The 13,936-nt window shown below is 32.5% G+C and overlaps 1 protein-coding gene across 1 annotated transcript; it reads left to right on the forward strand.

Moving 5' to 3' along the window:
* The first annotated feature begins 956 nt into the window (after positions 1-956).
* On the forward strand, positions 957-8,133 carry LOC8280217. Its single transcript, XM_002517015.4, has 11 exons — positions 957-1,770; positions 2,112-2,376; positions 3,127-3,289; positions 3,379-4,144; positions 4,273-4,702; positions 4,794-4,975; positions 5,478-5,637; positions 5,948-6,175; positions 6,270-6,620; positions 7,240-7,341; positions 7,526-8,133. The coding sequence occupies exons 1-11, from the start codon at positions 1,199-1,201 to the stop codon at positions 7,763-7,765; spliced, it is 3,459 nt and encodes a 1,152-aa protein (XP_002517061.2). The 5' UTR covers positions 957-1,198; the 3' UTR covers positions 7,766-8,133.
* Positions 8,134-13,936: the final 5,803 nt, after the last annotated feature.

Genomic DNA, 13,936 nt, shown 5'->3' on the forward strand with positions numbered 1-13,936 from the left:
CTACATTTTATCCTTCAAATTGGTTTTTCTAAAGATTTATTGCTAAAACACTTTAGTCATTTACAGCAATGACAGCACAATTATTCATTAATTTTTTATACTTCTATCTATTTCAATAGAAGTACTATTTACAGGATGGTACATAAATGTGAAGAGTGGATATATATAATATATATATATATCTTAAAAAAAGTATTAAAGATATCAAAAAATAAATTACAATTACTTTAAAAATTAGTTGACGTAGTTTATTTATAATATTTAATAAAGAAAATATAAAAATTCATAATTTATTAATTTTAATTTTATTTTAATAAAAATTCTGTCACAAAAAAAATAGTTGATCTGTTTAATTTAAAATTAAATCAATTAATTTTATTAAATATACTGAATTTCTTTTGAAAATAAACTAAAAAGAAAATCAAATTAAATCTAAAATTATTTCAAAAAATAAATATATAATTGAAATTAAATATATCTTACTAATAATTAAAAATTCATAATCTTTCAAATTATCTGATTAAATTAAAACTTTTTACATAAATGAGACTGGAAAAATTGTTTTAACTTTTCCTGGAAACTCAAATTAAATAAACTTAATTAAGAAAAGAAAAAAAACCAACCCGGCTAAATTATTGGTTGGATTGATTTTTTCGGATTTTTCGGAATTTGGGTCCCCTGGCCGTGCCCCCACCTACCTTCTATTCATGACACTGAGCATTCCAAAATTGCGTCCTACGCATCCCATGATTTAATTTTAAGAGGCCAGCCCCAAATCCAATCCAAGTCCCACTATCAGTCAACAACACTTTCCCACGTGCTGCCGCGTCGTTCCTCTAATTATACTTCGTACACACTCCAGGAGCCGTTTGGAAATTCACTATTACCGCGCCCTAAATAATAGACTTTTTGGCATTTTTTCCCTCGTATTCCAAAGCGCCCGATCTGGTAATAGTAAAATCAAGGCTCCCCTAGTATATCAAATTTTAAAATAATCGAAAATCCCTTCTTTGTCTCTAGATTCTAGGGTTTCTTTCTCTTCTTTGAACTTACATTCAAAAGGGAGCGTTTTCTCTGTACACCGCTCCTGCTCTGCAGTAATTTCCCGCTGATTTTTCCTTTTCCCCAAACACCCCCACAGGATATTAACTCCAGGTCCTTCCACAACAAAACATTGAGTTCCTTTCTCAATTATCCAATGCAAGTCTCCAGTTGCACAGAAGCCATTTCTGATCCCTCTGAAAACCTTGAAAACCCTAGATCCCCAAAATCTTCAAACTCCAATTTAACGAAACCTAACTCTTCCTCTTCTGTCATCGCGGATAATGAGGAAGACGAAAATAGTGGGAGGAATGATATTAATGTGGATGATGATGATGAATTGGTTCTTGATGTTACCGGAAAAAGCTTGGATTTTGATTATTTATTAGAGAAAGCTGATGATTCATTGGATGGTTTATATTTGTATAAAAATGTGTTTAGTTTGGTCCCAAAGTCTGTGGGCAACTTGGGGAAATTGAGAACATTTAAGTTTTTCGGGAATGAAGTGAATTTGTTTCCAATTGAATTTGGGAATTTAGTTGGATTGGAGCGATTACAAGTGAAAGTGTCATCTTTGGGGTTGAATGGATTGGGTTTGAACAAACTGAAAGGGCTAAAGGAGCTTGAGCTTTCTAAAGCTCCATCAAGACCTTCTGTTTTCACAATTTTGAGTGAAATTGCTGGTCTTAAGTGCTTGACTAAACTTTCCGTTTGTCATTTTTCTATAAGGTAAGTAAGCATTTATCTTTTTTTATTTATGTTTTTGAATTGTGATTTACAATGAAGGGATTTAAGTTTATAAGCTAGGTTGTTGTTATTATTATTGTTCTTATTCGCTTTTGAGGTTGGGTTATTACCTATTGGAATAGGTATTGATTAGGTGGCATTCGAAATGAAGAAAAATTACTTTCTTTATTTCATATCAGTAAAAATAAAAAAATTTAAAATCCAACAGCAAATGCTTACAGGTCTTAGTGGCTATGTGTTCTTTATGAATCAAATTTACTGATTTAAGTGGTTATTATGGGTTTATCAGTATTCTTAACGAAAATTTGAATGTTGTTGTGCAGATACCTCCCTCCAGAAATTGGCTGTTTAAATAAGTTGGAGTACTTGGATATTTCATTCAACAAGATAAAGAGTTTGCCTATTGAAATTAGTCATTTAAATGCCTTGATATCATTGAAAGTTGCTAATAATAGATTAATGGAACTGCCCTCAGCACTATCCTTGTTGCAAAGATTAGAGAACTTGGACCTGTCAAATAATAGGTTGACATCTTTGGGGTCTCTTCAACTTGGATTAATGCATAACCTTCAAAATTTAGATCTTCAGGTAGTCTTCTATAAAAGAATAATGTTCATCTACTATCTAGAATCTTTAGAGGACTACAATGTGCCTTTATCTCTCAAATTTTATCTTCTGTTGTTCATCTGTCTGGATTCCGAATTTGCCTAGTCTCAGTGTTCTTTTAAAATGATAACATTTTACTGCTTCCTGCCTAGAAATTCATTGTCCTCTCTTCAATTTATGCCATTTATATTCTAATGCTTTTGTCAAATTGCGAGCTACTCGCTTTCTTGTGACATTGTTCCTGATTTCCGAATCTTGCTTTTTCTGCTTCTATATATGGATGACCACTATCCATATGTGGCTGTATACTTTCTCTTATGAGGCTTTTGTCACTTATATAAATTGTGTTTTGATGTTATTTCACGTAATATTGTCTTATTGTTCTTTCAAAGCTGTAAGGGCTGTGGTCTCTAAATGTCAGAAGCTGTTTTGATATTGATTGGATATGTTTTTTCTTTTTTAATATTCTTTGTAGGTTTGGAACTGAAAGATGATGGCTAAATATTATGTCACTCTTTTTTATCTGGGAATGTTGATGGTGTTGGTTCTTTCTTATTATAACATTGACCTTTTTAATTTTTTGGTGCATCGTTTTTTTTCTTGATATGTTAACAAACCTCAATAAAAAATGAAAGCATTTAACATCTTTTGAAGTTTTTGTACTCACATAAGGACATTTGCTTTTCTAAATTGGATTTTGTTGTAAATATTTTTAATTTCTTTTTGTTCAAGCACAACAAGCTTCTCAGTTGTTGTCACATACCTGCATGGATATGTTGCAATCTCGAAGGAAACGGCTTGGACTTGTCAAATGATGATTCCATCAGCTCTTCTGTTGAAATGGATGTATATGAAACCACCATTCAGTCTGATCATACAAAATTTTCTTGTAATGGTTAGTGCTTTTGTTTTATCTAGATGCACTCTGCTGGTGTATATTACAATTTTTCTAAACTAACCTTTGGTTTTGATGAATTGATAAAGGTTCCCAGAATGCTACATCAAGCCTACTAACTGGACCTCCATCAAACAGCAAGTGTTTTGCAGCACGGAGGTTGAATAAGCGGTGGAAACGGCGGCACTATCTGCAACAGAGAGCTCGCCAAGAACGTTTAAACAATAGCAGGAAATGGAAGGGTGAAGGACGTGCTGACTTATCGACTCCAAAGGAAAGTAAAAATTGCAAATCAGACAACCTTGATCTGCTGACCTCTGAAACCTGTGAAGATGGCACATCAGACATCATAGGTCTGGTTGATAATAATGAAGATAAGGAAGATAAAGTAGTACCGTCTAGTGAAGTTGAAGCTGAAAATTTACTTGTTAGTGGTAAGGATGATAGAATGAATTCTAAAAAGGGGTTTTACGTAAAAAGTTGCTCTCATAACCCTGAATCTGTAAGTAATGGTGAGGAAGATGAATGTTGTGTACATGAAAAATCTTTGGCCTTAACACAGAATGGAGTGAGTGGGGAGGATGAGGGTTCATCTTCAGAAAATACAAAATTCATTTTAAAATCAAAGAGGCATTTTGATGGGGCTCTTGATAATCCAAAACCATGCAAGTGCCGAAGACCAACAGAAGATAGCTTAAGTTTATCTCACAAGTATAGTGACCTATCATTCTGTAGCACCGAGGACCATCTTCCAGATGGATTTTATGATGCGGGGCGTGACAGGCCTTTCATGCCACTTAGGAGGTACGAGCAAATTTTGCATCTTGACTCACGTGAAGTCATTCTTTTGGACAGGTAATCTACATATAAATTAATGTCAAAATTTCATCTGCTTCGAGTACATTATTATTGTTATCCTTTATGTTGGATGTCTGTTAATACTTGTTTAATGCAAAAGACTGATTACTTATTATTTCCTTTAGGGAGAAGGACGAAAAGTTAGATGCAACAGTTCTTTCTGCTCAGGCTTTGGTCTGTCGCTTGAAGAGGTTAAATGGTTTCTTTGAGGAGGGGAACAAGGATGCTGTTGATGTCTTGCAGATTGCATCACTGCTTGCACTTTTTGTGTCTGATCATTTTGGAGGCAGTGATCGAAGTTTTACTATTGAAAGGACACGCAAAGCGGTATCCGGTTCAAACTATAAGAAGCCATTTGTTTGCACATGTTCAACGGGAAATGATGAAAGTATTAATACTTCCACCAAACAGATTTTGGGCAGCGCAGAAGATATTGTTTTCTCTGACCTCTGTGAGAAATCTTTACGCTCTGTTAAAGCTAAAAGAAATTCCATTATAGTGCCTTTAGGGAATTTGCAGTTTGGTGTGTGCAGGCACAGAGCCTTACTTTTTAAGGTGATTGTTTTCTTTTGTTTAACTATTTACTAGCTGGATGTTTATGTTTGTATTTGCTGCTCAATTATAATAATCTGATGAAATGATCCAGTATCTATGTGACCGAATGGATCCACCAATACCGTGCGAACTTGTCAGGGGCTACCTGGACTTCATACCACATGCCTGGAATACCATTCTTGTCAAGAGAGGTGATTCATGGGTTCGCATGTTGGTTGATGCATGCCACCCCCATGATATAAGAGAAGAGACTGATCCAGAGTACTTCTGCAGGTCAGCTTTGGCATTTATAAGTGCTAGTGGTAGTTCACTTTATTGTTAAATATGGTTTGTTTATAAGACCTTGGTGGGTATAGATTCTTCAGTTTCAAGTTTTCTTTAGCTATTTATTTGGTTTATGCCAAATGCCATCAAAGTTATTATGTCATTGCTATTAATTTGATTTGCCAAAATTGTCTATCATGATTATTAATTTGGTTCGTGCCAACTATTGTATTGCAGGTTTTTAATGTTTGCTTTAGTGCCTCATTTTTTTTCCATGATTATGAAAACCTGAGTGTATAATGGGTGTAGAAAAGGGGAGTTGAAAGAGTAAAGAATAGGTTGTATGATGGTCCAGTAATACTACTGCATAGAACTATGTGAATATGAAATATTTTTCTCTTTTTGTGTCTCAAGCACATCTACTGGTACATGATTGTCCTTCATCTGTGTTCTTTGCTTATTTATTTGTCTAATTTATCATGTTTCTGATGAATTCTCTTGTTCCTTTCAGATATGTTCCACTTAGTCATACTAGAGTTCCCCTTTCCACCGAGAGCATTCATAGTCCTGGCTGTTCCATAACTTCTTTTTCTACTCATGATGAGTTAGAAAAAACAGTTTTAAGTACTGTTATTCAGTGCAAATTTGAATCAGTTGAAGCTGCAGCAAAGGTACTGTCCACTAGAGGATAAGAAAATATGTGCTCTTATTCACCTTACTGAATCGAGTTATTGCTGGCAATAGACTTTGATGAGGATTTCGTATTTTGTAATTGATATTTTACAAGACTAACTGGTATTAGTTCACATCTTTTTCATGCTTTTCTTCCCCCCTAGACTATTTTCTTAAAGATATTTGTACCAGATTCCTTCTTTATTATATTTCAATTGTTGCTATATTGGACTATTTACTATTTCCTTTTGAAATCCCAACTGAGCAGTGCCTTGCAATGTCAATATGCTGATCTTATCGGACTTGCAGGTGCGTACTTTAGAGATATGTGAGACTCCAGTGGATGAGATTAGGAACTTTGAGTACAGTTGCATTGGAGAAGTAAGAATTTTACGTGCTCTACGGCATCCCTGCATTGTTGAATTGTATGGACATCAGATATCTTCAAAGTGGATTCATGCGGAAGATGGAAAGCCGCCACGCCAGATATTACGGTCTACAATTCTTATGGAGCATGTTAAAGGAGGCTCTTTAAAGGTTAATTTCAGTTTTTCAAGTGGTTTATGTTATCATGTGGTTGCTATTGTTATTTCCTTTTTGCTTGCTGATTATTATTTGCTTCATGGAACAGAGTTATATAGAGAAGATGTCAAAAACTAGTAAAAAGCACGTGCCAATGGATTTTGCTTTGTGTATTGCTCGAGATATTTCATGTGCAATGGCAGACCTGCACTCAAAACACATAATTCATCGTGACGTGAAAAGTGAAAACATATTGATTGATTTAGATAGCAAAAGAGCTGATGGAATGCCTGTCGTGAAACTATGTGACTTTGATAGAGCCGTACCTCTGAGGTCATTCTTGCATACATGTTGTATTGCTCATAATGGAATACCACCACCTGATGTTTGTGTTGGTACGCCTCGGTGGATGGCTCCAGAGGTTTTGCAGGCAATGCATAAACGGAACCCATATGGTCTGGTATGATTTTTTCTGTCATCTCTAAAGATTCTTAGTTGGTGGTTCATAATTTCTGCTTTCATGGTTTCTCCCCCTCCGCATTCATGTTTCCATTACTGTTTGTTATTAGGAGTTCTAATATAAAAGTGAAGTCATGCAGGGTAAAAGTATAGTACTATTAATTTTAATATTTTACAAATTTTAATTGTGAATCTTCGAACCAGGATTTTGGAAAGATGTTGGGAGGATAGTAGGGAAGCTTCATGTACTTGTGTAGAATATGATGAGTGCCTTTGGGAAACTTGGATCACTATGTTTAGCATAATATTCCATCTTAATTAATTTATATTATATTGTTGATTCATCATCTACCTTTATTTGGAAAGTGGAAAGTCATGCAGACTATTCAGTATAGGATCATCTTTTTAATTTCTTAATTTGCTAGTGTTGTTCACGATGATTTTGATGGCTGATGATTGTATGCTTTCTTAATTCTCAAGAATTTCTCTACTAGCAGAATAGGTTATTTTCATGTCACGTTTGAATGTGCACTGTGTGTTCTGATTAATAAACATTCTATATCTTTATTCAATGTACCTCTAATCATATGAGTTAATCAGCTCTGTGTTCCTGGTTGTAGGAAGTGGATATCTGGTCATTTGGATGCCTGCTTTTGGAATTATTGACTTTGCAAATTCCATATTCCGGTTTATCTGAGTTCCACATCAAGGAACTTCTTCAGGTGCGCCTCCCTTTATAATCCCATTATACGGATAGTATGCTGATACTGTGCGAGTTGAGATGTGGAAATAATTCTTTGATTTCTATTTCAGTAAAATAATATAAGTGATGTCCTCTTTGATATAGTATTAGTTTTATATGTATGCTTAATCTTTTTAACTTCCGTTTACACTTCAATGAAGCAGATGGGTGAACGACCTCCTCTAACTGATGAACTAGAGACATTGGTATCAATGAATGAGCCTGTAGCAACTCAGTCTGGCTCAGATGTGGCAGCACCTGAGGCTGAATCAGAAACACTGAGATTCCTTGTTGATTTGTTTCGTCGGTGCACAGAGGCAAATCCAGCTAGCCGTCCAACAGCAGCAGAAATCTATGAATTGTTGCTTGGATGTTCAAGTGCTTTCACTAGTTCAAGGAGCTAAGAACAGGTTTAGACTAAACTTTTAGGTAATAACTCAAAACTCCCATATCCGAAATTTTTGTATCCCTAGGATGCCAATTGACCATATTTAATATGAATTACTTTCGCGGTCAAAATGTTTGAGCTTCTCTCCTGTAGCTGTAATACCATGTCTGTAGCTGTAGGGTTAGATTAGCATCACATGTACGCTTACAGTGTTAGGTAGGTCCAGGAGTTGGATATAGACTCAGCACCTTTTCCCTTCATTTGAGATCTGTAAATTTTATAGGTAGTGGTGTTCTTAGTTGTGGTATATTAACATATGTGCAATGTAATTTGTTACGAGACCTACTTAAATTATTAAAGCTCCCAAATATTGATTTGTTTGCAGCTGTTTTTGTTGGTCACATGAAATACTCTGGAGGCAGGAAGGCGAATGTATTTAGTATTACTTTTTTTTTTTTTTGTCTTTTTAAGATGCAGCGTCCTAATCTTGTATGGCGTTCGCAGTATACTTGGCCTGGATATCATAGATATGGTTGCCCTAGCTAAAGCAATGTAGCTAACCACCTTTTTGGACAATGAAGGATTCTGGAGGTTATTTTTATGGCACAAGGAATACTATAGAGATGGAATTGGAGCAGAATCTTCACCCATGCTACAGCCTGTCTTTTGACCCTCTGTATTCCAGAGGTGTGTTGATAATCATTTACCCTACTCTGCTAAAAGAAAAAGGTGTCCATCTTTTATATATATATATATATAAGAAATTTAATTGTAAAAGAATCCATAAGAGAGAAAGTGGGAGATGCAGGTGCTATGTTGTTTTCAATGTGTGAAACATTTGAGTAGAAAGGGATCCATGCCTATACTTGTCTTAGCTGGGGCCATTTCAATTCTTGCTTTTAGCTGGGAGGGAAAATTGGGATGGGTGACGCTGCAAATGCATGCCACCGATAGACAGAGTAGCTAATGAGATAAAGAAAACTTATGTCTTCTCTGAACTCTCAGTATGGTGTTTGTTAGCTTTTATGTAATCATATAACGGGACACACTGCTTTAATATGGAAGTTCTCTATCAGAAAGAAGTAACTGTTTGCAGTGCAACTTATTCCAATTCTTCTTCTGGGTATCTTCAACATCTTCTGCCAAGAATGGCCAAATACCAGAGTCTCTATAGATGTTGCACTTACCAAAAACACCTCTGTAAAAGATGAAAGAAACACAAAGTGTGAGTGAGTGGGATAGATTATAGAAGCAGGGGACCTCAGACCCTTCTGAAACCATGAATTGTTTAGGTAGTGTCACTTGCAGGCGTGTTTTGACATATCTGATGGCATCATATGCTTGCATGGACCCGCTAGATTTATGTGCCATTTGGTATCATAATTCTATCATGCAAAGACCACTTCCTTTATATATTTTTTTAAAATCTTAAATTTATTTATTATTCTATATAGACATGTCCTTTTATGATTTTAATGATCCATCTGCAGTGGAAAATACCCTAAAGACATCAAAATTATATTCACCATCTTTGTTGACCAAAAATTTCCATGTGATGATGGTTGTTGATTATGTAAGATTATGAACATCTTGCTACTTTATCCGTACAATAGTTACTGGAGTATATGCTGCTACGACCTTGACAGAAAAAAAGATGGCTACCGTTGCAATCTAATCATATCTTTTGTAGTATATAACTAGACATTAAAGATTCAAATCCTTGTATTTTATTTTTCTTCCTAAACAATACTTTATTGGTTAAGCATCTGCTTTATACTTTAGAAGGTCAAATATTTAAATTCTTATATGTTCATATGCTTGCGGCCATTGAGCTAGTAATTATTCAGTATTTGAGTATCTACTTCTAGTGTCACAGGTAAAAAGATTTAATTCCTGACAGCTTCTTTCTTTCTTTCTTTCTCTTTTCCTAAAAATAAAGGGGAAATTTCACATGCATAAAGAAAAAGATTCGTCTGTTTATCGGCAAGGTTAAATGACAAGAAGAGCAAACACCTGTTGGGAGGTTCAGTTACATACACATCGATCTTGCTAGAAAATTTCCAAAACGGTGCACGCCTATGGGCAGTAACTGGACCACATGAGCTTTCTGGTGACCGTAAAGGTACCAAACCGACTAGCCCATGGTTGGCTCTGTGAACAGCGGCTAGTCTTCATTGATTTGATCATTTAACACCCTCATGCAATTAATGGATGATAAATGTAGATTTTCAATAACTAGACTGGCTAATTAATTAATTAGCCGACCGATTACTTTACTAAATTGATATATTTAACTTAACTGAACCAAATCTCTAATTAATACTTTCCCATTCTAAAGATACATTTCACTTCCAATTTACACAGTAAACTAAAATGTAAGTTGTGCAAGTTGTTTAATTATTATCAGTAATTTTTTTTTATCAATGTTTCTCTAAAATTTTGATATCAAGCTTTCTATAAAAATTATAATTTTAAAGTATAAAATACAAAAATTACTTGCATGTGACGATATTTATGTTAGTTAATTAAGAGTATATTTAAGGATTACTTACCAAATTAACAGTTAAAAAAGAAAAAAGAATTATTTCTTAAATAATAATTCAATTTTTTCTCGTTGATTGTATTATCACATGCAATTAAATTTGACACTTTGTTCTTTACAATTATAGCTTTTATATGCATGTAAATTTAAAGTGCATTATTTTATTTTTATTTTTTGGAAAAGGAAGGGATATAATTGTTTGATGACTTACGTCCGATTTTCAAAACATAGGGTTAAATAGATAAAATAATTGCATTAATTATTTCTGACAATTATCTAAGTTGAGTTATATAAAGAACTATATTGTTAAGGAAAATAAAGTATTATTTGCAATCTAGTGGCTCCCCGCAATTCATTTAATGGAAGATCTCAACTCAAAGAATTAAATTAGCAAATATCTAATAGAGAGCCAAGGAATATATCATACAAGTTTGGTATTTGATTGCGTTAGTTCTCATCCTCTATAATTTTTCTAAAATAAGACGAACTAACAACTCTATCACCACTTGACTACAAGTTTATTAACTAACTTCAAAAAAATTCCTTTAATTTCTTTTCTGGGAAAAGAAAGGACTATAATATGTAGATAATTAAGTAATATAATATTTAAATATATTTACTAAACCGATAGATGAATTATACATATTTATTAATTTTTAAAATTTAAATATATATTAATTATCTAATGCTAAAATATAACTGCTCATATATACTTATCACTTATATGTTTATTATAATTTATATACCTAATGTAGATAAAATTACCCTTCTAAGAAAATATTTTTTTTATAATTCAGCTACAAGGCAAATGAAAATGGAATAAAACAAACACTATAATAATACAATAAAGGACTAACCCTCCTATAATTATACTCTATATGAGAATAACTTTTATATATTAAAAAATATGCCATATTATAATAAATATTTAAATAAAATAAATACTTAGTATTAGTGATTTAGTTTTTAGAGTTATTACTACATCTTTGGATTTGCTGATACATAACAGTTACTTAGCATGACCACCTTATTCTTAAAATGAAAATATTTTTTGAAAATTGCATATACATTAGCTTGATATATCTTTAAAATGATATCCGTCTTCTTTTTTATATATTTTATTCCATTTTACTAAAATGTCACATACGTTATTTTTATGCTACTCACAATAAAAATAATTAACTTAAAATAAAAAATTTTGTGATTATATTTTTTATTAAGTAATAACTTTTTTATAGTGATAAAAATATGATTATAAAGAGATTTTTATTGGTTTTAGTACTTTTTACCATACAGGCGAACGTTGTTAATCAACAGCAAACAATCGTTTTGTTAATCAATAAAAATTGAACTACTGAACTTTAGTTGAAATGGGGGACAAACCCAATTGATTTGCATTAAATTATTTTAGTTCAGCTTGAATTGAATTATTTTTAAGTTATAACCTCCTTGCAAAAAAAAAATAAAAATAATAGTTTGGTTAAGAGTATATGACCATAAAGAGATTTTTATTGTTTTTATACAGGCCACGAGAGTAAATAACCGGTTTGTTAATCAATACAAAATGAAATTATATCTAAATTTGGTGTATATCCTCACCTAAATACTAAATTCATTAATAATTAATACATTCATTAATTTTAAATAATAAAATATATATCAATCTAATAATAAAATATAAAATACATATAATACATATTACTCTCTTATTTGTTATAGGTATAGGCCAAGCCAGGGAAAAAAATTAAACAATTGAACTTGAGTTGAAATAGAAGACGAACAGAATTTATCCACATTAAATTATTTTAGTTCAGCTTGAATTGAATTTTTTTTTCATCTTTTTAAAATTTTTCGTTGAATTGTTAGTGTATTTAGATTATTAGTGTTTTTATTTTATTAATTTTATTCTATATATGACAGAAAATATTTAATGTTACACATAATTTTAACAAATTACACAAAATCTCCTTTAAAGCAAAATAAATTTCATATATACTAAAAGTGATTGATTAATAAACATAAAACTTTGTCTAAAGTTATTTCAACAGAAATTATTTTACTCAAAACCAATTTCTATTTATATTCTAATAATCTAATAAAATAGAAAATAGTCTAATAAATAGATTAGATTAAGTAAATAAATTAAGTCAAATTTCAAGAAATTTCATAATTTAATATATTATTCATCAAACAACTATATATACATTTCATTCACGAGGAGTTGGATAAGAAAAAATTCTCATGTCCCAAACAATACTGAAATATTTGTTGGTTTGGCTCGGTTTTGCGCGCTCTAAATTAAAAAAAAAAAAAAGGAAATAAAGGATTTCAAAGTAATTAATAAAACACCAAATTGTAGGAATTTTGGAGATTTTGTGTGGAACTGTTTAAAGATCATAGGAGAAGAGAGCAAATGTGAGCATTGCGTATTGCATCAAATCTTGAATCCATGAAAAATCATGATTGATATCTTATGGTTCGGCGTGGAAACCATTTATTTTGGAATAGATGCTATCTGATTTTTTTAATAAACATGTAACCCAATTCTCATAAATTAACAATGGATTATTGCAGGCAATCCACACCTAAAGTGTGGCAAGCTTGGTTTAGAAGGGATCATACACTTGGCATCTCGGGTTGATCAAGTATCAGCACTTGGCATCTCGGATGCATATAATCTGTGAGAGTGATGGGGGATAAAAACAAGGAAATCCTTTATATGCATATAAAAGCATGGATTAAGGAAATCTTTTTGCAGCTTCAAGCATTCAAATTCACCATTCCTATTACTGTTACATATATCTCTAACTTATTACTTTCTGTAATCCTTAAAAAGCTTTAAATGATCTCCACAATATATAAATGAAACGATATCTAACGAGCACATATACTGTCCAGGACAAGTGAAAATTATATGCTCAGAATATTAATTAGCTAGCTAAACCCTAAACGAAGGTAGAATATATAACCTAGGTCTGCATAACCTAATTAACAAGTTTATTATACCCTTATAAATTGAAGTGTTAAGTGCTGATTGGCCCACTACAAGTTATCATTGAAGTGTTAGGTGTTTATTGGCCGCCCACTTCATTGCAGATACAGGAGAACTTTCCAATGATAGTAAAGCCCCTCAATCTCGTGTGAGGAATATTAGTATTACGAACCGAAGGAATAAGTTCCAAAACAGAAAAAGAATTAAAATTAAAATTTTTGAAACAATCATATCATATGATAAAGAGAAAGTGAGTGATCGTAGAGTGCACAGTTTTTGATTTAAATGAATATATAAAAGAAAAGGTATTCCCATTTGGGTCTTGAAATCAAGAAATGATATCTCAAAAGGTTAAGCAAATCTCTAACAAGGCTTATACATCTTATTTCAAGCTTAGAGAGAGAGTGATTGCATAATGTTGGTTCCATCATCATACCTAACTAGTGCAGAGGAACACAATTGGATTAAAGCTTTCTTTTTCTTTTTGTAATTTATTAATATATAACAAGAAGCTCCATAACAAACTAGTCATTTTCTTGATTGTCCATATCAGTTGTTAATAATAACCACTGAAGTGCAGCTGGCACCAATAAGATGTGGGATTGTCAAGTAACCAAGATAAGGCAATTTTGCAAAGAAAAGGCTATCGTCAG

Source organism: Ricinus communis, chromosome 9, assembly GCF_019578655.1.
Source record: "Ricinus communis isolate WT05 ecotype wild-type chromosome 9, ASM1957865v1, whole genome shotgun sequence".
Lineage (NCBI taxonomy): Eukaryota > Viridiplantae > Streptophyta > Magnoliopsida > Malpighiales > Euphorbiaceae > Ricinus > Ricinus communis.